The sequence below is a fragment of the Brassica napus genome, chromosome A9 (genome assembly GCF_020379485.1).
Source record: "Brassica napus cultivar Da-Ae chromosome A9, Da-Ae, whole genome shotgun sequence".
Classification (NCBI taxonomy): Eukaryota; Viridiplantae; Streptophyta; class Magnoliopsida; order Brassicales; family Brassicaceae; genus Brassica; species Brassica napus.
The window spans coordinates 36936995-36960977 of NC_063442.1; the positions used below are offsets into that span (position 1 = coordinate 36936995).

Here is a 23983-nt window from a genome sequence, read left to right on the forward strand (position 1 = left end):
TCGAGCCCATGTCTAGCTTGTTTGATTCCATGCAGACAGATCCAGTCCCTGAAAGATGAAGTAAGTGATTTGAGCATTTAAAAAAAGTTTCAGACAGAACAAAAATAAATAAATAAATAACAAAAGCTACAAGCTTTGTCTGAATTTGAAATTTTTTATGGAAGATGGGCAAACTCTGACTATAAGCGGTAAAACTACAACACAGTTTCATCAAAATCAATCCATCTCAAAAATAATGACACTTGTAGTAGAACAACAGAGTAAAACTAACCATGCATATGGAGCGTGAAGATGATAATATTGTATTGTATAAATTAATTAATTAAAAGAAGAAATAGTTCTCTTATTATAATCTTTTCATATTTTCCCTAAAGTTTTATAGAAAATTTCTTAAATCAGCCATAAACAGTTCTTTTTTTTCCCGAGAAAATAAAATAGTTACTTTTTTTTGTTTTAAAGATTGAAATAAAAAAAGGAAAAATTAGAAAAATGAGACACTTTCAACTTGGATTTGTCTTAATAAGACTTTTAGAAGATTATTTTGGTAACTAAGATTTATATTTCTTTTAATACCATTATACCCTTCAATTAACTTAATTAATTTTAATTTTTCGTAATTGATTTAAGTTTTTATTGAAAAGAAAAAAAAATATAAAAAAAAGAGAAATAAAACAAGTCGTTTTACCCTAATTTTTTTCACTTTACTCCTTCTCCGCCGTACCTTCAACAGGTATCAATGGCGATTTAGGGTGAGTGAAGAATACTAGTTTCTTCCTCGGAAATCATCAATTTTTTCGTCTCTAATCTCGTTTTCATCTTTCTCTGTTCTCAGACACGAAAAGAGTTAGAAAGTTGTTCTTCCTCTACGGTTTCGTCGGACAGGCTTCTTATTTCTCTACGAGTCTCGTCGGAGTACCTTCGCACTCTATATCATCAATTTCATCAAAATCTCACGTTTCTAAACACTAGGTTTGCGATTACTTCTTTTTATTCTCTTAACCCTAGATCATCGTTGTTGATCTTTTTTCTGTCCCCTTGTGTTCTATCTCGGTTTATTATCTTTCGAAATCTTTTGCGTGGATCCATGTGTTTTTGTTCCATTTGGTGCTTCTAGAATACTCATGTACCGTAATGTTTCGCAGATGCGCAGTTTATGTGAAAGATGCTGAATCGTTAGATGAATTGGCTATGTTGGATCAATAGCATCTCTGATCTGCTTGTTTGTTGGGCTTTAGTTCTTCTAATAACATCTTAACTTAGATTCTGACTGCATTATCGATATTTTTATGATTAGGTTTCTTCAAGTGGCGTATCATCGGCAGAATAACGTGCATGAGTCTTTTTTTTAAATAGCCAGTTTATATCTTTTGTTTATTACTCCCATAAATAATATTTTTCTATGAATCTTTGTCGTGTAGTGCCTATAATGTTAAACATGTAATATATTATTGAAAGTTTAAATCTTGATGACACTTTGATTGTTTTGTAGCTAGAAGCAGTGAGTACAGTTCAAGATGGCTTAGAAAATAATCAACAAGGAGCTTAGGGACCTCCAAAGGGATCCTACAGTGTCATGCAGTGCCGGTGAGTATGATGGTGTTTTTCAACGTTTATTATAATCTGTGAGCTTTCTTTTTTGGATTCTAAAAGGGCACCACTTTGACACTTGGGTTTGGGTAAGTTGGGATCTTGTATACTTACTAAGGCACACCTACAGTAGCTAAATCTAGCAAACTCAGTAGATTGTGAATGTGTTTTTATGTTACAGTATGTGTTATTTTGGTTCTAATGAAATTGATGATGCTGTGTAGGTCCTGTGTGTGATGATATGTTCCACTGGCAAGCGACTATTATGGGACCAAAGGTAACAAAAATTCTGTAATGGCAGTATCTGTCTTGACATTCGTGGATAAACTAAAAGATTGATGTTGGTTTTTCCACAGGTTCTTCTGTCGATATAATCATTGCTGACAGATCCAAACCGGTTCCAGAAATAGCTCACACCTACAAGACATACCGTGTCAAGTACGAGAGCACTGCCCGATCCTGGACCCAGAAGTATGCAATGGGATGATGATGATTGTCAATAATAATCGCACCAGCACATTGCGCATTTTCTAAGAATATGAGAATTAAGATTGAAAAAAACTGAGTGTGGTGTTTGCTTGGTTGCTTTATTAGTTCTATCATCTTGGGTGGTGTACATGAGCTTTATATTGAGACATTTTGAGAGCTTGCAATGCTTTAAAGCCAATAATTGAGCTTTATATCATCTTGGGTGGTGTACATGAGCTTTATGATTATGATGAGTCGCTCTCTCTTGATAGTGTTGAATGAAGAATATAAGTCTTGACAGGTAATGTATTCAAGAAGTTAGCAGCTTATTTGTCCCTTTTCAAACTGAAAAAGACGGAAAAATGGAAACAGAAAACATTGAGTTCGGTGTTAAGCCACCAGTGAGCTCTGCAACTTTTAGCCACAAAAAAATCTTAAAAATTTACTCCTACTTGTCGATCATTGCTGATAATAATGGGAGGATTCCCTCTTTGATTTACCATCTTATAACTGAACTCGACGTTAACGACATTATGGTTCACCCCCATAATTCTCACACACCATGATCTTGAGTTGTTCCAACAGAATAGTAGTTTCTAATGTTACCATTCGACCACCCCTTTCTTTGTTTACCACGAAACTCCACTCTTCACTGCAACTAGACATCCATTCTCCAGATTTAACATAGATTAGAACCATATTGTATTGATAGAGAGAAGAAATGATTATGTGGATGAAGACGAAATAAACAAAAAGAACGAAGAGGAAAAGATCGTGGGAGTGGGAGGAGGAGAAAATATTCTTTGAGAGATTTAGGGTAGATTTATTTTAGATTTAGGAAACATCTTTAACCGAATATGGAAGTTTCTATATTTTCCGGATTTCCCTAGAATATATATCCTAGCTTACGCAGAACACAATAGAGTAGATGAGAAACATATTGTTCCTTAAGCGCCACATAAGGGAAAAGACAGAATAGGTTATGGCACACAATATAACTAAGGTATATCAGTGCGTTCTTGTTATATGTCGTTATCAAGCTGTAGGTATACTGGAGACATCTTTCTTGATTATAATGTTTTGAATTATACATGTTTTAGAATATATAAGAAATGCTAGTTTACGTTGTATACCCTGGATATATCTATGTATAAAACTTAGTATCTGATTTCTAGGCTAAGTAGATAACCAGAATGAGTATTCTAACTGTAGATAGAAGATAAAATAAAATATGATTCCACTTTAAAAAAAAAAATTTAACATATATATTGTCATACTTATGTTTCCAATAGTTTTCATATTTTTTAACATTTTTAAAATTCAGTTTACTATTTTTTTCATAAGAAAATGGTAAAATACGTCTAGAATTGCCCAAATGAGAAGTCCTACTGTGACAAATAAAAGTTCAAAGTGTCTCATTTTTCTAATTTTATGGTGTGTGTATCATGTGGACTTTTTTTTTATTAAGTTAATTTTTGAGTTATATAAAAGTACTTTTAAACTGGAAAAGTAAACGCCTCCATCGTCTCCCTCGTCGATTTACAGGCGGTTAGGTCGCATCGACGCTAAAGTGGTTGTCTCTGAGGTACGCTGTTTCATAATATTAGTTTAATCAATTCGATTTTTCTTATTATTACTATTATTCCTTGTAACCGATCTGAATAGATTTGATAATTTTAGGTGGTGATCAATATCTGAATAGAAACCCTAAGTTGAGTAGATTTGATAATATTAATTTTAGGTTAAAACTGATTTTTATCTCTTTTGTAGAAAAAGAGAATGACGCAGTTTGGCGGGTATGATTACTGCACTGAGAAAGCAATGCAATATCTTACTCTAGAACCTGGCAAAGTACCTGAAGCCCTCAAATTATACGCTGAAGCTTTTCAAGCAAAGTTAGTCGACGATAGCTACGAAGACCAAAGTGTTCAACTGAAGATCCTCAATTCCTATGTACTTATTACTCCGTGGGCTAGTGCTAGTGGTAGTTCAGATTCTTTCTTAGAACTACCTACAGACCTCAACTCTATTCGAAGGATAAGAGAGGACAAAAGATTTGTTGAAATTGATCGAACACGCTCTACAGAAGACAAAAGTGTGATGATGAAAGACCCTTTTGGTATCACCTTTCTCCTTCGGGTGGAGAAAAAGAAGATGACTGGGTCTGTTGTTGACCACGGTCTCTTGTTTAGGCGTGCGTGTAACCCCATTGCCTTCGGATTTCCTCAAGGTATCAGCCCCAATGACCTTTGTACTATTAAGCTCACAGCGCTGTTTGTAACCCGGTATGGGATGGCTTTTAAAAAGGCTTTGAAGAAGATAGCGTCTACTGAGTTTGGGTTTCTGAATCTTAATCATATCTGGAGGCGTCTTTTTTTCAATTTTGTGGGCGTCTACACCTCAATAGTGAAGCCTTCTAAAGAGGTGTATAGAAGTTGCGATTTTATGGGCAAGGCACTCGAGTTGTTTTTCCACCTTCTTCAGCTGAAGAATGTGAAAATGGGAGGGAGCAGGAGAGTGATGGAAGTGGACGCTTTTACAGGTGGTGTAGACTACTTTGCCTACATGGACTTTGTTGGCTACTCTGATGTCATGCCTCGACCTCAACGCCGTTCCGTGATGATAGCGCAGCTAGGGCATACTCTGAGAACGCCCCTGTCCGCTTCTTGGTGTACTACTATCTTTTTTGTCTCACCCGAGGTGCTTGGAATTATTAAGCTCACGGCTTTGTTTGTGGCGCGGTATGGAAAACGCATCGCATGTGAATTGATGGAAAAAGAGGGTAGGAATCCACTTTTTAGTTTTCTGGACCCAAGTGATTGCGGGTTCCCTTGTTATAACATGGTTGTTCAGGTCTATTCCAAAGTGTTGAAGAATTTTGAACTAGTTTATACGGCGGATATCGTTCTTCAAAGATATTTCCAGTCTCTTTGGGATGAGGAAAAGGATGAGCCGAAGGATGTGGATGATTTGTATTCTTTTGTGGAGTGTGTAGACTCTTTTGCTCAGATGGAGGATGAAGAGTTTTTTCATAAAATGGGGACCCGTGAAGCACATGTGTACCCTTTTCATGATCAGACCTCTCGAGTTCACAGTCGACCACATGTGTACCACCCTTTTCATGATCAGACCTCACCAGCAAATGTTCAGGAGGAGGAGGGTCCTTCTAGTATCGAGGTTTGTGTTCCAACATTGGATGGAAGGGTGATCATTGAGATCGTAGTGGAGTCTTTTTTTGGGGAAAAAGTGGCGAGTCTGAAGGAGAAAATAGTGAAGGTGATTCAAATTCCTTCCAAGTATCTGAAGTTGAGGGGAAAATTAGTTGGAGTTTTGAGAGACGACAAGTCACTTGCAGATAACAACGTTGAAGCAGGAGAAATCTTAATAGCGACTTGGCGCTTTTCAAGATGGGAAGTGCAAATCACTTAGTTGCTTTTCTTTGTGTCTGGGGCTTACTTGCTTCATTTAAAAAAAAAAACACTTGCTTTTTAATTTGCCTTTCTTTGTGTTTCCATTTCGATCAGAAAATGAATCGTCTCAAGTGACTTTTGTCTATTAATTACTATGAATGCTGGAATTGGTGACTTTTGACTATTATTATGAATGCTTAATTTGCTAAAAAAAAACTGAAAATTAAATCTTAGCTATGTTTTGACAAAAAAAAAGACTAGACTTTCAATTTGTGTCAGACGACAACCACAGTTGTCTCTCAAATGCAACGTGTTCTTTTTTGTTCTGTTGTCAGTTTTGGGTTTTTTTTTGGGTCTTGTTTGCCAATTTTTTTTCCCATCACTCTCTCAAATCAGCTGTCCCTCTCCACTTTTGGAAAGCATGTGTTATCATGTTCTTATTGCAGCAAACACAGGAAAGAGAAATTGTTTACTCCTATTCGTTTCCCTTAAAAAACTGAGAACCGCAGAGCCCTGTGAAGGTTATATCGTATGTGTTTAGGTTGCATATACCTACGATTAACAAATTTAAGGGCTTCAGAAGAGCAAATGGTATCTCTTCGTCATTGAAGAGCAGCTCAAGGCCAATGAGGAAGCTAGGTTTTGTGGGATTACGGGGTTCTCCAAAAACAAAAGTCCGAACAAATAAAAACTCCAAAAGTAATGCGACATGAACAAATAAAAACTCCAAAAGTAATGCGATATCAAGTGAAACTTCTAAAACCCGAGAATATCGGAAGAAAAGAGGCTCATGCAAGAGTAATGCGACATGAAGCAATTTATAAGTATAAAAGAAGCTACTTGAAATATGCGACTTCTACCACTGGGACGCTGCATGCAACAACTCCAACAAGGGTAACTAGATCCCTACGGGTTTAAGTAATAGTGTCATCATCCACCACCACATATATTCCTGGAACTCCACTCGTATTTTTTCGATGCACTCAATACCCCCAAACAAATTCTTCAAGTGTTTAAACTCTTTAGCAGTTCCTTTATAACCAAGAACATCCAACACCTTCGCTTGCAACAGACCAATTGTAACATCGCATGTGTCGCCATCATTACCCTGGTGAAGCATCAAGAAGATGCATTGCAACGATATTTAAGTACGTTTCTTTACACATATATAGAAATTTTTGCTTACGGTCCCGAAATTTACCTTTATGATTAGTGTCTCAACCTTTGGAGACTGTTTAAGCAGATACGGCAGCAGTTTCCAACCTTTTTTGTTGCCAGTTGCAAAAGATAACTTAACCAGATTCTTGAACACCGGTAAAACGAGTCCATGTTTAACACATCGAGAAATCACCTAAACACACACACAACCACATTTATCAAGAATTCTCCAAAGCTCCTATTTAAAGAAAATTGGAAGACTTACATCAACAGAACCGCCACAAAGATGCAGGGTCTGGACGTTGCTTATCCCTATAATGAGACCCGTTAAATCCGGCCTTTTGATCTTTTCAGAATAATAAAGGTTCAGCTTAGCTTCGAGTAAGGATTCAAAGTTAACGAGTGGGTACTTATACAAGGCATAGTCAGTGTAGTCGAGGGAGACAAGACTTGGGGCGTCAAATGACATATAATCATTTCGATATTTAGAATCATAGTAAACTTTTAGCTTCTTGATGCTCTGAGAAGATATGCTGTAAGTGTAAAGCTCATTTAAGTCATTCTCGTGGCGAACAGTTAACTCTCAAGCATTGGACAACCAGGAAGAAGCACATCACACAGATCTTTATAGGCAAACACGATGGAATCGATGGAGAGACTCTTGAGCGCTGGAAGAGACACATCCAGAGGAAGCTTTCCAATATTAGTATTTGTTCCTAGAGACAGCTTGACCAGTGTCTTGCTCCTGAAGAGGTGACAAGGAAGAAGACATTTCCCGTGAACATCATCAGCATCTAGCCAAGCCCAGTTTCTACCAGGCATCACACGAAGGTCAACTTCCAAAACACAACGCTCAACCACATTGCATATCCAGCGGCGCATATAAACCGCGTCGCTGTTGTTGGTAACTTGATATGTTAGAGAGAACTTATTGATAGAAGAACCGCGTTGCAAAGCGAGTGTTCTATCCACAAAGTGTCTGAAGCTCTCCCGGATCACAGGCCACTCCTCTTTGCCCACTTCCGGTTGCAGGAAATCAATATCGTCGAAATCAAGAGTATGCACTAATCTAAACACATGCCTCCACTTTTTCGAGAGAAGAGAGGTTGAAGCAGCAAGTTTGGTCGGAAGTAAGGACAAGATCTCTCCCAGAACCTCTTGAGGGAGACAGCTGATTGCATCTCTCGAGCCAATGCCTAGCTTGTTTGAATCCATACAGACGGAACCAATCTCTTCCTTAAAAGCGCCTGAAAGATAAAGTGAGCACAGAATGATTCAACTGATGGATTAACGACAAACCATAAGATCTAGTTTTCACATCTACAACAATGAAACTGATCATATGAAAAATAACGAGAAAACAGAAGCTAAAGGTTCAAGCTTTTCCCCTTAGAACATCTCCAATGTACAACGCTAAAGACGAACCTGCGGAGAACATCAAACAGACAATGATGGGATGGGATGGGATGGGAGTCTCCGATTCAGATTTAGGGATATCTATGTTGGGTGTGCGGAATAAAATCTGAATATTGCCATACTGGGTGTGCTTTCCTTAATTAATACTTATCCAAAATATTAAATCAAATTCACTTATTAAACCATAACATATTTTATATTTTCACTTATTAAATCAAAATATAATAGTTTATAAATATTAGAAAATAAAAATATTATAATAATTTATTAATATTTTATTTTTAATTTTTAATAATTCTACTATTTATATTGTAATCAATATGAATGGTTTTAAATAACATTATGTTATTTTAATTAGATGTATAATTTTTGGATATATAATATCTAAACTATTTAGTTATTATTTGGATATATTAGATAACATTTACTTTCCGATTCAACTATAATATTTTGTTGTAAAGCTTAAAATTTTAATTAATTTTTTTATTTAGATGTAGTTTGATTCTTGTCTTAGATTTGTAAACATATTTTAGTAAGATTATGTAGATTTTAATATATGTTATTTTGAGAATCAAATAGTTAAAGTAAACAAAAGTGTTGACGATTCAAAGTTACGTACAGAAATATAATAATCATAGTCCTTTTAAACCTTATGCATATATATATAAGTTATACAAAATAATTAATTGTAATAGTTGGTTAATATATTTATAATATTATTTGAAAATTTCATATTTATTTGTAATATATTGAGATGTTCTATAATTTATATGTATAATAATATTACTATAAATTAAATATCTAATTTTTAATTTAATGTTTGACTTTGTAATAAAAATATTGGTCTAGTTACTCATTTTGTGGGTATATTGTCTTACATATATTCCGTCAAATTAAAGTATAACTATTTATATTCATTGTATTAGTTTGGTTGTTCATCTTAGATGTGTAAATATATTTTGATTTTTTTAGTAATTTATTATATGTTAATTTAGAAAAACAAAATTATAAAAATAAAGTGATGATAGGTACAAAATTACATAAAAACATAACCGATAATGTTTTTTTAACGCTGGTTAATTATGCTATTAGAATATTACAGAAGATTCTAATTGCCTTATGAGGATTCGTGCATGATGGTACTCTTTACGCCATGTTGCAGATTTCTTGTAAGTCTTCTCTCCATTAATTCGCATAATTATGCCTTTACTGGAATTCGAAACCCAGATCTTCTGGTGTAAAAACATTAATGAAACTTTAGACAAACCACTCGACCAATGGAGCTTCCACAAATTTTAAAAGAGAAAATTATTTCTTTATTTTAATATCAAGATTATTTTTCTAAACTTTCCTTTTCTATGAAATCACATTATATATATAAAAATTTATTTGTCTTAAATTTTATTAATATTTTATTTATCAGTTATTTGAAAAATATAGAAGGGAACTTAAATAAAAAGAAATATTAAATAAAATTTTATTCATTAAAGATATCTTAATTTATGTTATTTAAATTATTGTGTAATAATTTGAGAAATAGATTGATTTTAAAATAAAATGGGTAATACTTCTAAAATATATATTATGTTGTTTAAGATTATCTTTTAAAGGGAAGATTATTTCTTTACTTTAAAATCAAGATTATTTTGTGAACTTTAGTTTCCTTATTATGAATTACACTATATATAAAAGATATTTTTGTTTTTAAAATTTATAAATTTTCTTTATTGTATTGGTTATTTGAAAAATAAAGAAAACGGAAACCTAAATTAGAAAAATAGAATAAATATTTAATAATGATAATTAGATATATGTGATTCATTAAAAGTATCATCGAAATCAACCACCGTGAGAATTAAAGTGAACGTGACACGTACGAAACTGACTTCAGAAATAATATTATAAAAATATGAAATATTTATATATTTTTTTCAATTTTAAGAGTCTTACCAGTGAAACCACTCATATGTTTCCTTGTCTAACTTTCTTTGGGAAAAGAAAAAATATAATGTAGGTTAAAATCAGTAAAGAGAGAAATAACAACCTCAAATTAACAAAAAAAATATCCCTAACATCATCTCCTATATTTTATCGTCTTTGGAACTAAATGAACATAATGACCTTTCTTCACCATGTCTCTCATTACCTTGCCAGCCTCAGTAAGCTTCATGCCTTTCTCAAATAGCTCACCAATGTACTATACACTACGATATTCGGGTTACACCCTGAAGCTTCCATCTCCTTTACCAAAACAACACGCTCCTCTGAACTCTCCCGCCATGCACACAGCCCGCGAATCATCAAGGTGTATGTGAAGACATTGGGCAGCTGCCTTTTTCTTACCATCTATTTGAACATCTCCTTCGCCTTCTCTACCTCTCCGGCTACAACATACCCTGTGATCATCAAGGTGTAACAAACAACATCCACCATTTCATGGGAGTACTTGCAAGCTTCTAGATTCCCTGCTCGGCTCAGACCGTCTATCAAAGTAGTGAAGTGGATGACACTCGGCTCAATCCCAACATCCTTCATATGGTTCAATGTAGTAAGAGCAGCCAGCAGTTTTTGTTAGATTTTTTAAAATCATTATATGAGTTAGAACGGTAATGTGTTTAGTTTATCTTTGTCATTCAATACAATGATACATACCATACATTATATCTAGGATTTAGATTTAGACGGGTGAACAGTAAGACATTGATGATATAAATACAAACAATAAGCTATATGTCAAAACAACAAGCTTTCATAAGAGAAAAGGAGAAGAGTAGGCTTAGGCATATTTCCCGGATCCAAAGATCCGAACCGGTAATTACCCGAAAATCGGGTTTCGGATCAGATTCGGATACAAGAAAATACCTGGTTGGATAAAGTTTAAAATTTGCTCGGATACCGGATCGAAAACGGATAATACCCGGGATCCGTATGGTATCCGAAAGATCCGAATTAAACCTTAATTAAGATAACTCTAATAATCTATTATGCGTGTTTTGATCTTCTAGATTAAACTTTGCTTTGATTATATTAAAATGGTTATGTTATGTTATTGTTTTTGGATATTTAGAATATCTTTGATTCTTTTGGATTATATTCAATTCTACCGGATTAAATGGTTTGGTATCTACTAAGAACCGTACCGAATCTGTTAATTTTTTGGTTATTTTGGATGTAACCGGATCCGACAGGTATCGAACCGTATCCGAACCGGAATTTTAAATTATCCGATCGATACCAATTTTTCTAGTTCCGGACTATCCAAAATCTGAGAAATCCGACCCGGATCCGAACTGGTTATCCAAACGCTCAAGCCTAGAGAAGAGTAATGTTTTCAAACAATAATATAGCAGCAGCAAGCAATGCAAAGACTTGAGAGAATAAATAATTGAGAATAGAGAGAGAGACCTCTCACCAAACCTTCCACATAAAGCCAAGTAAAATGGTGGGCCCAACGAAACAAACTTTAAGGGGCCTTCAGAGAGGCTTCTGACCAATCATGTATCCATTATCACTTACTAGTATACAAACAACCACAACCATTAACATTTCTTTTTTTTTTTCCTCTCGTGTTCGCTCACAAGTCACAACCACCGCCACTTCCCAATGTCGTCTTCCCCAACCACCACCACCGTCCACGGCGAGCCTGATCGGCGAACGTACTGGTGCCACGAATGCGATATGAGCCTATCTCTCCTCTCGCCAACATCCTCCGTTTCATCTCCTCTCGTATGTCCCCAATGCGACCTCGATTTCCTCGAACGTATGGACGACGAATCATCTCCCACTCTCTTTGACGTTACCATCGGCGACGGCGAACAAGATGATCATGACGATGACGACGATGACGATGAGGATTGGTGTTTCGTTGATCCAACTGTTAATTCCGATGATAACTTCCTCCTCGACAGCCCTTACCTCCACCGTCTCCTCCGCCATCTCGCCTCCGAGAACTCCGGATCTTCCTCCTCCTCCTCCTCCTCCTCCTCCTCGTTGTTAAAATCGTCCGATATCGATTCGATTCCGACGATCCAGATCTCGTCCTCTATCCTCTCTTCGGATCCCGATCCAGATTCCGTCTTGCTCTGCGCCGTCTGCAAAGAGGATTTCACCGTCGGAGAATCCGCTAAGAGGTTACCGTGCAGTCACATCTACCATTCCGATTGCATCGTCCCTTGGCTATCGGATCACAACTCGTGCCCGCTCTGTCGATTCGAGCTCCCCGCTGCGGCGAAGAAAGCGGAAACCGTCGGTGGTGGTGGCTCGGACGCGAGGATCCGGTTGTCCGATCTGGCTTCGATCGTGGACGGAGACGAGGAGGAAGACGATTGGCTCGGAATCAGAAACGCGTTGAGACGGCTCGCTCGGCGTCATGAGCAGATGAGGTTGGGTGTGGGGGAGATGGAGCGGAGTCTTGCTCGGACGGTTTCGGGTTTGGAGAATGCGATGAGAAGGGAAAGGGATTGAAGAAGGATGATGGAAGCAACGTGACGGCGCGTGTGAACAGTTTCTAAATCAAATAAAGCGCGTGTGTTTTTCGTCGTCTTTTTTTGATAAGTCTCTTGTTTATTTTTACAGATTCGGCATTTTAATCGGTTCTTGATTGTGTGACATGAAACGAGACTTGTTGTTTTATGTTCGTGGGGTTTCTAGTCAATCAAAATGATGGTCTGCAATAATTTGATTAAATAAAACATTAAACGTAATGATTGTTCTACAATTTTCATTGGAATATTGATCAAAAAGCTCTTTCTATATATTTTGATTTTCAGTTTATTTTATTTTGCTTGCTTATTGGATGTTAGTAGCAAAATTCTCAATAGTTTACTTGGACTTCAGCTTCTTTATCCGTTCCTATATACCGAAAAAGTCGCTGATGTGAACCAAACAATTCTTGATGAAGTATATTTGTCGTTCAGAAACAAAAAGATCGTTGCACCAAAAAAGAAGAGAAAGATCAAACGGTACAAGATAAGATGGTAGGATCATAGGTTTTTATGAAGTTTTAGCTAGTCGTGTAAATGGATTAATTGTGCAGTGATCCAGCATGAATCGTGGTTATACTGCTCTATCAAATTAGGTTCTTGAATCCGGCCATAACCGGTGAGGTAGTTGGCAACACCACAATTGTGTACATGGTACCAACTCTTAGTGTAGAGACTATTTATTTGTTTTCTTGAGTATGAGGATTGAGGAGATCATGAAGTCTACAATCCCGCGTATAAACATTAAACAAAGACTGAAGAAATATGTTTTTATATAATACATCTAGTTACAATAAAATGTCAATCCCTAAAAAATTTGTATAACCAAACTGACACGCATAATGTCAAATAATGTTCTATTCTATGAATTAAATAAATTTGACCTTTAACAGGTTGATACAACATTCAAGTAGTGAATTAAAAAAAAAACTCGATAACGTTTTACTAGTTTGGCTAATGAAGTTGTGCGACCCCTCCGTATTATTACCAGCTGTTGTCTTTGTTTGAACTTCGAATAGTTAATGTAATGGAACAATATTAAAAAAATCTAAACAAAAATACTAGCACTTGCAGATCGTTGAAGCACATATCACGTGTGACGAGTGTCTGTCGTGTCTATTAAGTTAACATAGAATTAGCTTTTGGCCAGTTTTATGAAAGTCCACGCTATACATACATCACTATAAAATAAGATGTTTACCGTAGACAGTAAACAATTTCATATTCCCTTGAAAAATAAATAATGTTCTGTATATAGACGTTTACAAGTAGAAGCAACCCTAGTTTCAGAAGCCATGTAAGATTAATTATGCCGACAGTTAAGGGCATCTCCATCCCTACTCCATTTTTTTTTCTAAAATGGAGTAAAAGTGATTATGGAGTAAAGAATGCTCCAACCCAACCCCATATCTCACTCCATAATGAAGTTTACTCCATAAATGGAGTAATCTATTTTTTGTTTGTTTATCACTCCATTATAAAGTGGGAAATAGAGTAGGATTGGAGCAATTTTATTTCATTTTCACTTTTACTCCATTTTGGAAGAAAAAATGGTGTTTTACATTGGAGATGCTCTAACAAACTTGTAAAAAAACAAAGTCAAATTAGCATCCCAGGGTAAAGTCGATCAGCTAAGTCAACCCAACCTAATCATAAAATAAAACATCTCACGCCATCTATTTTATGTTTTTTTTTTTTGCTTATGAATTAATTTTCAAATACGATGGTTGGAAAATTAATAATCATTATATTTCGATAGCGTAAAAGAAACAGATTATTCTCTTGGAAAATTTACAGTTGATTTTAATCATGTTGTTGTTATGTGTCGTGTGTAATGGAGGGCAGGTCCATAGCTGTTTCGTACTGTACTTCTGAGTATTTTCATATTCAGTTTGTAATTAATAAATGTTTCTTATATTAATCTTTTTGACTAACCAACAATAATAATATTGTATTTAATTCTATATTCTATAGTCATATCCACGACATTTTGTGTATATATTCAGGCGCAGATAATCCAAAAATTTGCATATCTTATCTTTAAACAATACAAAGAAACCTCAAATCCAATCCAAACAAAAACCAAATATCTTCGTTTGTCTGAATGGAGAGAAGTTCAATGAAAGCTAAGCACGATCTTGATCATCTTCCTCACCAAAGCTTTTATGGAGATTACTCAAAAACTTTGGTTCCCAAGAACAAGAACTCCCAAATAATTACCAAGATCAAGCCTAAGATCCGTATCATACATATATTTGCGCCGGAGATCATCAACACCGACGTCAAGAACTTCCGTACACTTGTCCAAAGTCTGACCGGAAAAACGGAGATAACCAAAACAAGTCCTAAGAAAAAGACAAATATTCCTGCGCCACAGCCTCCACCTCAAGAATCCGGCCAAGAACATACGGCGGAGCTGGTGAACAGTATCATAGGGAGCCACGTGGTGAAAGAAGAATGGAGATCAGGTTCGAACACAAACACTTACTTTGATTTAGATGGTTTGATTGATCTTGACGAAGACGACAACATATTCTCAAGTCGATGGTTTGATCTTCAAGTGCAATAAACTAAAGTAATCACACTTTGCCCTAAATCTAGGGCTTCTACTAAACTTGCGATGGTTCCTATTGGTTCTGATGATTTAATCATACGTTCGACTTGGGATGTAACAAGACATGGTTAGAGACATTGACCATCATGGTGCTCGAGTTGAGACGACGATCATCATATCGGTAGCGGGTATACATTATTTGCATAGATATATACACATGTTTGGATTTTTTTGGGTGCTATTTGATACAACTTGGTAGGCTGAGACTTTGCCAAGAAAGAGTGTGTATTGAAGAGTTCAACTTGGTGGACTGATTTTGCCGTGAGAAGTAAGTTTGAGTTTATGTAAAAACTCAGCTTAAAATTGGTGTAACACGTTGTACTCACACATGCGTGTATTAACTCTTTTTGATGTATTTGTGATTGACTTTTGCGTTGCACAAGTTTATATATATGAAAAGGCGAGAATGATTGCTGATGATGGAATTGTTTTGTTTCATCGTGAAAGATAAATATATGATTATTGGAAGCAAGTAAAATAAAAGTAACAACATGATCTTTACCGGATAACTATAGTATTCTCAGTTCTGGATGTCTGATATATTTGTTCCAATCTCAATCAATAACATTATCAGTTTATTTTGGGATGACATAATGAGAACTGTCGTAAAAAGATATAAGATGACATGTAATGTTTTTGTAAATAATCATTAAAGCTACCTTCACTATTTTTAATAGTTGGGTTACATCATTCAATGGTTACATTCTTTATAAATTATAATGGCAAAGTTTACTAATGGAGAAATAAGAATTTCAAACCGTCCATTCGACCTAAGTAACGAATGCTATGCTGGCTTCAAAGTTTTGTTTCTTTCGTGAAAAAAATATACTTATTTTATTTGCTTGACATTTTTACTTTCTTCAATAAAACAAGTCATTGATACCATAAGTATATACTTTTTTAAAATTGTCAATTACCCATAAGTATATACTTATGATACCCTATAAGTATATACCAAACAGCTACTTTTAATACTGTCTTTTATTTTAGGCGTTAGAATAGTTGCAAGTGCTTCGAATCTTGCGAGTCACGGAACTGGATGAGATATAATCCCATAACGAACCAACCTGAACGGATTATAACCTCATTGGTTTGGCTCTTCATTTAGTTTATTGTTCCGGTTTAGTAGGAAGAATCCGAGTTTTGGATTGGTTATGTTGTAGTACCTGATGAACACTCATCAAGGCTGCAAATAATTTCATTATCTCTCGATTGATCGCTAAACTGAACGTGAATAATATTATATGAGTTGATAAATATTTTTGAATAATATACAGGTATACCTCAGATTAAAATGTGTATCAAATTTTTATGAAAAAATACTCAAAAATATCAACTCTATATTTTACTCTGATTTTTATGTCGACAAATATTTTTCCCATTTTTAGTCAAAATAAATAAATATATTTTCCCATTTGTTTCTCTTAAAATCGGCAAAGACTTTATTTTAAACCCTTTATCAACTTGAATGCATGTTGAACGTGAGCAAAATCCATCTCTAACAAATACATTGTTATTATTATTATCCACAACTTTGGCAATCAAGTCAACCCAAGTGGCTCATACGTCAAGCGACTCAAGCCCCCAATCCATGCATTGCGTTTATTGGTCTTGAGTGAAGGAGTAAACTACGGGTACAAGGTCGCACACTAAACATAATATGACTAGAGGAAGAGGAGTCGTTGAATCGTACTCTTTAACTTTTGTGCATCTGAGTGTGGATTATATCATACAGTGATGGGTTTAATTAAAAAAATTGAAATCATGTCATGAGACCCACCAAGCCCTGTCTGTAACTTTATGACACAATCGTTCGTGTGTCTCTACTAAATGCGTATATTTAACTTATGTACCTTATATGTATTTCTTATATCAAAACTATTCATATCTTATAAAAATCTTACTAGGTGGCCAAACCCGGTTCAATCCATAAACTGGATCCGGTTCGGTCCACTGAATGCCCAAGACATAGCTTGAAGCCCATCTCTATTTGAAGTTGATAAACCACATGCCCAAACCACACATTTTACCAACAAGGATGAAAACGAACATTCCATTTCCACTAAACCATGAGGGGTGTTCCAGTAAATATATCTACCTTCCTCCTCTCCTCCTTGAACCATCGACCGACCCGACCCGACCTGTTCCGTTATATATACACAGAATGGGTAAAGCAAAGGTGAAAATCTTGTACGTAGGTTTTATATCATTTCATACGAAGAGGAGAGAAATGGCTAATAGGAAGACCTAAAAAATAATAATTTTCATTTCGTATACAAAGGTTTCGAAATCTGAATTAAAAAAAAAAAAAGACAAAAGCAAATATTTTTATAAAAAGTTGAAAATTGAAAAAAACTATCCCTAAAAACTGCGAGCGTGTTGTTTTTGGTTTAGGCTAGTGAACAGAGAAGATGATGAAGGAAGAAGACACCGCAGTAACATCAAACGGCATGAACGACGAATATACTAATAATATTAACAGTTGCAGTGCTTCTGATAACAACCGTAACGGAGACGCTAACCAGATCAGTCAAGTATGGGGAACGTGGGAGGAGCTTCTGTTAACATGCGCCGTTAAACGCCACGGTTCCAAAGATTGGGACTCCGTCGCTAAGGAGGTTGCGTCACGGAGCTCTCTCAACGCCTCCGCTCATGATTGCAGGCTCAAGTACGAAGATCTCAAGCGTCGGTTCGACGACGACGACGACGGACGAGGAAATACCGATGATAGAGACGGCGGAATCGTCGAGCGGTTACGGAGTCTCCGTGTGGCGGAGCTCCGGCGTGAGGTTCAGCGACGCGACGAGTCGATATTGTACGTCTCCGCCGATGGATCTGAGTTTTGATTTTTTATTTTAAATTAATTTTGATTTTATTTTTTTTGGTTTTTGATTAGGTCGCTTCAGTTAAAAGTTAAGAAACTAGAGGAGGAGAACGATGGTGACGATAAACCAGATCTGGAAGCGGTTAGATCGCTCAACAACGAAACGGAGCCGGTTAGGCTAAACCGGGAAACGACAGAGTCTGACCACCGGTCGATGAACGAGTCTAACTCGACGGCCTCCGTCGATAAAATCGCCGATCATGAGCGATTAGACAATTCGAGAAATCCAGATCCCGCTCATAAGGCGGCGGAGGAGGAGGGAGAGGGAACGGTTAGTAGAAGATCGGGAATGAGTCATTCCGGCGAGTTAGGCGAGTCCGGAACGAGGAGAGGACAGAAACACAGCGGCGAGGATAGCAGTATAAGCGGCGGTAATATTAAACCGGCGGGGAATAAATCGCAGCCGTTGGTTGAAATCATTAAGCTGATTCGTTCTCATCCACGAGGATCCGTGTTCGAATCCCGTCTTCGGAGCCAGGTAAGCAATTGCCTTGTTTTCCTCGATTTTCTTTTTTTTTACGTACATATCTTACCTTATTTTCCCACGTTACGTTATCAAATTTTCTTCATGCTTTAAAAGCGTAAAAAAACAGTTTATCCTTTTAAGACTTACAGCATATTCTATAAACAAATTGAATTCTATTAATAGAATATTGTTTTCTTAAAATGAATATGATTTCATTCCAAAATAAAAATGTCTCTATGTTATATTAGTTGGCTATATTCAAGCAATCAGGCCTAGATATAGTCAACCTATACTCTGTTTTTCTAAACTCCAACCTTAAAAATATGTTTCTTTACAAAGCCTAAATAGCAATCTCTTGCCAAATAAAGAGAGTTATAAAGAATGATTTGTTAACATGGCCTTAAATTTAAAATCTTGTTTATATAGTTTATGTTATAAACTTATAATGGTTGATTTCTTGTATCCTTTTTCTTATTCTTCCCCCTTAAGAAATTTCAAGGACAGCCAATAAAATTATCCACACATTGTCCGATTTGGTTGGGACCACTCAGATAAATTTAATCAATAGAATACATTATACAAATGAATCTCTTTTTTTTCTCCATCAGTTTCAGTTTTTCGAAAAACCCTTCATTGTTTATTATCATTATTATTATTATTAAATGTATATAATTTTTCATATGGTAGCAATTATATCATATGAAATTATGAATGTTACCGTGTGTTATATGGAAATGATATTGTCATATTGAGGAAGAGACTTTTTTTCTTTCTTCTTTCACTCCTATACCATTTGGTCACATAGCCTTTGACACATGGCAATTTCCCGTTGAAGCACGGCTTTAACGTGTCTTTGAGGATATGGTCAACTTATTAACTTTGTTGGGCTTTAGTTGGGCAATTAGACTAAAAGCATTTAACACATTATATATGTTGACAGAAGCCCATTACTTAAAGATTTTCTTTTTTTCATCTCGCAGGAGACGAAGAATTACAAGGGATTGATAAGGCAGCATTTGGACATTAAAACAATAGAGAAGAAGTTAGAGAAAGGATCTTATGGTTCTTCAAGTCTCTCTTTTTACAGAGACCTCAAGCTTCTCTTCACAAACGCTATTGTTTTCTTTCCTACATCTTCCTCAGAGTACATGGCTGCACAAGAGTTAAGAACCCTCGTCTCTACCGAAATGAAGAAAAGAAACGGAACATCGAATCATAGTGTCATCAAAACAGATGCGCTATCGTTGGTTTCTAGACAGAGACCGTCTGCTTCTCCTCTCGTAGCGTGTAAGAAGAAGAGCTCTGCTTTGAAAAAGACATTTCCTTCTTCAAGGCTAAAACAAAAGGATGAGAAGAAGACTCAGGAAGTTTCAGAGGAGAAGACTTTGACTACTGCTGCAAGAAGCTCGAGGAGAACGAGCAATGGTATAGAAGTTGTTGCCAAGAATACCAAAATGGGACGAGCCAAAAATAATAAGAAACAAAAAACAGATTCATCGAGTGATGATGATGATGATGGTGACAAAGAAGAGACTCCAAAGACAGAGAAGAAGAGAGCAGTGGCAGAATCAGAGAAGAAGAAGAGTGTAGCTGAATTCTTGAAAAGAATAAAAACGAACTCTCCACAGAAAGTAAAAGACACAACGAGTAAAGATCAGAAGAAGAGTGCTGGAAACGTAAAGAAAGAGAACAGTAAAGCGAAACCGAGGGAGCTAAGGAGTAACAGTACGGGTAAAAAAAAGGTTGATGTAGAGAATAACAGTAACAAGAGTTCATCTAAACGAAAGCAATCAAAGAAAGAAGCAGAGAAAGTTACTGATGCAGGTAGGGACTCAGGGAAAGACAATCAACAGCCAAAGAAAAGAAGTAGAAGATGAAATTGATGATTTATTGTGGTTAGGTATTGTACATTTGATATGCCATAATATTCATCAATCCTCATAACATCAGTGTTTATGAGGATTCATAGATCATGTCAGAATTCTTATAATTTGCAAGTTTAGTTTTTCTTTGACCAATGTTTTCCTTCAGGTAGTATGTATATGGTTGTAGACATTATGCTATCATTTTTCTTTATTAGTTTGATAAATACCATACTTTCGGAACATTTTTTTTTTTTGTCAACTGAAGTTTCATTGATATGGCCTATTGGGCATTATACATTTGGTATCAGATAATTTTACAGCTGAAGAAAGCTTAATTAAACATTAAAGCCCAAATAGAGAGCTTCCGGAAGTTTTGCCACGCGTTGACGAGTGATCAATCCGAAGCCACGTCTCTGGGACACGTGTTTCATGTGAGTGGAGCGGCAATCTCGACTGAACCGCCAAACATCGCCACCGCTAGCTTCTCGAAAACGCCTCTCCATCTCTATCTCTCCGCCGCTTGATTCCGCCAAAAGATAGTAAAGTTGCTTCATTTAGGGGGATTCCGATACCAAATATAGAACACCTTCCACTTTAACCGCAGATATATGAGCAAAGAAAACCATAATCACTGTAATTAAACCAGAGGAAGCTTGAATCTCGATGAAACAAGACCCTTTGCCGGACCGTTTGGAAACGCCAGCGCTTCTGAATCTCTTCATACACGATTCGAGGCCACCTTTTAAACTCATCTTTCTTGCTTCAGAGATGCTTCGTAACATGCCATAGACGGCTGCAATAAAACGAAGACTGATGCTCCTAGTAAGAGATCTGAGTGAGCGGTAAAAACGGTTCTTGACTCAGTATCTAAACGGAATAAAACTGAGTGCAGAGTGGAAAGCCAGACACAGACTTGATTTTTATTAATCGATCCGAATAAACAGAGATAAGAAAGAAACATGAAGCAAAGCTATGTCTCGAATCGAGAAAACACAACAAAAATCGCCATGCGAAAAGTTAATCCGACAAGCGGAAGAAGTAACTCGCCAAGCGAAAAACATTTACAAACAAAAAAAACAAGAGGTTGGTGATCGGCGGCGACGCCACCGGCCACCGGAAAGCTAATTCTTTTGTTGAAAACGCTAGAGAGAGGTTAGAGGAAAATCGAAGAAGAGAGACGGTGCAATTACAATAAGGCTCTTATTTATTTTGGGTCTGTTCACATCTTTTATCAGAGAAAAATTATAATTAAATGCAGAACAAGTAGGAGAGACACTTTTTTTTTTGCTAAATTATATTCTGTTTAAAGGATAGAGAGAACTTAAAGGGCTCAAAACTAGTCCAACCATTTCACTAGAATATATTATAACTTTCAGTTTTTTTTTGTTTTATAAGAATGTCGCTTTGGTTTTCTAATGTAAAGTTTCCAAAGAAATCAAGTTTTATTAATTAGAGAAAACAATTGATTTAGTGTATTACTAAGTAAGATTTTTATTGGTGTCTAGTCTGTATGAAAACTATACAATGACACTTTTAAGTTTCGTAAATCAATTAAATACAATATAATAGTCATATTTATCAAATTTGCAAAAAGATCGAGAAAACCCCTTACCGCAACAACAAAAGTATTATTCAAAAAAAAAAAAACGAAGAAAATTCCAAATGCCAAGTTGGATTCCACTACTAACAATGCGTCTAAAAAGGTTGCATGCCAAATGTTTATGCATATACAAACCCCAAATTATTATTATTGTTATTACTAGGTAAAGTTCAAAACATTGTGGTAGGAACTTCACGAAATATCCCAATTTTTTGGACATGCTTACGAAATATCCCAATTTATATGCGGTTTCTACAAAATAAGAGAGTTTGAGATGGTTGGCAGTGTTGAAAGTTGTTCCACGGACCTGGCACCACTTTCCTTGACTGTTTCGAGTTTACTATTCAACTTAATAATAAATGCTTCATCTAATATATGTCGGCTTCATACATCCAGCTTGTGCAATCTACAACAATGCATGCAATCTATAATGCACAAATACTTGTACAGAGAACATCTAATGTGATCACCAAGATGACGTTGCCACTTGTACTGGGAATTAATTGAAAAGCATTAAAACATGTGAGCTAAACTAGTATATCATCAGTAGAATAATTTTTAGAGTATTAAAAAAATGATTCATCTAAACTACTACAAAATTAAAAGTTATGGAATACCTAGTTTAGATGAATCATTTTTTTACTCATTTTATGGAATACTAATATACTTATCCTTAAACTAAGTACAAAATTAATTAGTAATCTACCAAAAACATTTTTTTAAAATAAAAGTTATGGAATACCTAGTATGATCAAAGTATATATATGACAATTAATGATTTTGAATAATAAAGTTTTGAAAATAATTTGTGTATCCTTTCTTATTTTATTTAATTTTATATTATTAAAAAATTTAACAATCACATTAATCATATAACAAAATTTTGGATTTTCGTATATATTCTATTTTGAATTTTTCAAAACTGCTATAAACTAAACTGTTAAAAGTCTTATATTGAAAATTTTGTAATCAAAAAGTTCAAAGATTTTTTTTTGACAACGATTAAAAGTTTTTGCTATAAAAAATTACAAATTATCATAAAACCATATAAGTACGAAATTTCATTTAATAGATAGTCACATTAAAACAAAATTCTTAATATCTTGCAAAATAAACTATATACCATATAAAATACATAATATTTTAACTTTGAAATTTTAGAAATATATATATCATACATGAAAATGTATGTTACAGTTTTAATTTGATCAAATCATTAAAATATATTTTAATTAATATCTTTTGTTCTTATTTATTTTTTTAAACATATTTATTTGAAAAATATCTTATACTCCATGCTCTAGTTTATAAATATAACCAAATCAATGTTCACGTACGTGTCAATTTTTCATAACTCGTTAATTATATCAAATAAAGATCGATAAACCTAATGAACTGGCATTTTGACAATTGGTATATTGGTTTTTTGAAGTAAATCATTTCAAAAATATTTTTCAAAATGTCTGCTATATATGAAAATATGTTTACCATTCGAAATTCTAGTCGTCATAAATTTCTTCGTATAGTAGGTCAATTGTGGAATAAGATCCATGCTCCTCTTTTCTGCATGCTTACGCAATGTGGACAACAATCACACGAGTTATTTGTTTCTTTTCTATAATATAATATATGTACTGTATACAATAGTATACGCTTTTTTTTAGTGAAATTTTAAATAGTATACGTTTTAATACGACCGTTAATTCTACCTACCATGCATGCTTAAGCAATGAGCTAATGAGAACAACAAATGAGTTGTTGTGTTTTCTAAATTATGATATATTTACGTATATAGAACCATATTAAATTTTTCATCTAACTGTTCTAAAATGTTATAATTTTGTTTGTTCAGAAAAATTGCAGGTCCCTTATTTGTCCGGCAAAAATCACATGGCCGTATCCCTTATGAAAATAAAAGTTTAGATGGCCTTCACGTTAATTGGTTGATTAAGTCTAGTATAGATTGTGTAATCATCATCTACGTTCGTGCGTACGAACGTCCTACCCTGAGTCCCTGACGATCACATGTTGATA

At 35.2% G+C, this 23983-nt stretch overlaps 4 protein-coding genes and 1 pseudogene across 5 annotated transcripts; 4 read left to right on the forward strand and 1 right to left on the reverse strand.

Annotated features, from left to right (window-relative positions):
- Window positions 1-3554: 3554 nt before the first annotated feature.
- Window positions 3555-5649, forward strand: LOC106368411. The gene is made up of 2 exons (XM_013808369.3): window positions 3555-3640; window positions 3826-5649. Exon 2 carries the CDS (start codon window positions 3835-3837, stop codon window positions 5482-5484), a length of 1650 nt encoding a protein of 549 aa, XP_013663823.1. The 5' UTR covers window positions 3555-3640; window positions 3826-3834; the 3' UTR covers window positions 5485-5649.
- A 167-nt stretch (window positions 5650-5816) lies between these two features.
- On the reverse strand, window positions 5817-11335 carry LOC106363645 (annotated as a pseudogene).
- A 195-nt stretch (window positions 11336-11530) lies between these two features.
- LOC106368410 (E3 ubiquitin-protein ligase RDUF2-like) lies at window positions 11531-12756 on the forward strand. The gene has a single exon (XM_013808368.3). The coding sequence runs from the start codon at window positions 11643-11645 to the stop codon at window positions 12501-12503; it is 861 nt and encodes a 286-aa protein (XP_013663822.1). The 5' UTR covers window positions 11531-11642; the 3' UTR covers window positions 12504-12756.
- Window positions 12757-13430: 674 nt separating this feature from the next.
- Window positions 13431-16451, forward strand: LOC106365070 (VQ motif-containing protein 18). The gene has a single exon (XM_048741318.1). It carries the CDS (start codon window positions 14625-14627, stop codon window positions 15087-15089), a length of 465 nt encoding a protein of 154 aa, XP_048597275.1. The 5' UTR covers window positions 13431-14624; the 3' UTR covers window positions 15090-16451.
- Window positions 16452-17296: 845 nt separating this feature from the next.
- On the forward strand, window positions 17297-20591 carry BNAA09G55480D. Of its 2 annotated transcripts, XM_048741319.1 has the most exons (4): window positions 17319-17415; window positions 17529-17949; window positions 18031-18496; window positions 19465-20591. In XM_048741319.1, exons 2-4 carry the CDS (start codon window positions 17546-17548, stop codon window positions 20359-20361), a joined length of 1767 nt encoding a protein of 588 aa, XP_048597276.1. In that variant the 5' UTR covers window positions 17319-17415; window positions 17529-17545; the 3' UTR covers window positions 20362-20591. The 2 variants fall into 2 exon arrangements, with proteins under 2 accessions (XP_013663821.1, XP_048597276.1); XM_013808367.3 differs by having other exon boundaries at window positions 17297-17949.
- Window positions 20592-23983: the final 3392 nt, after the last annotated feature.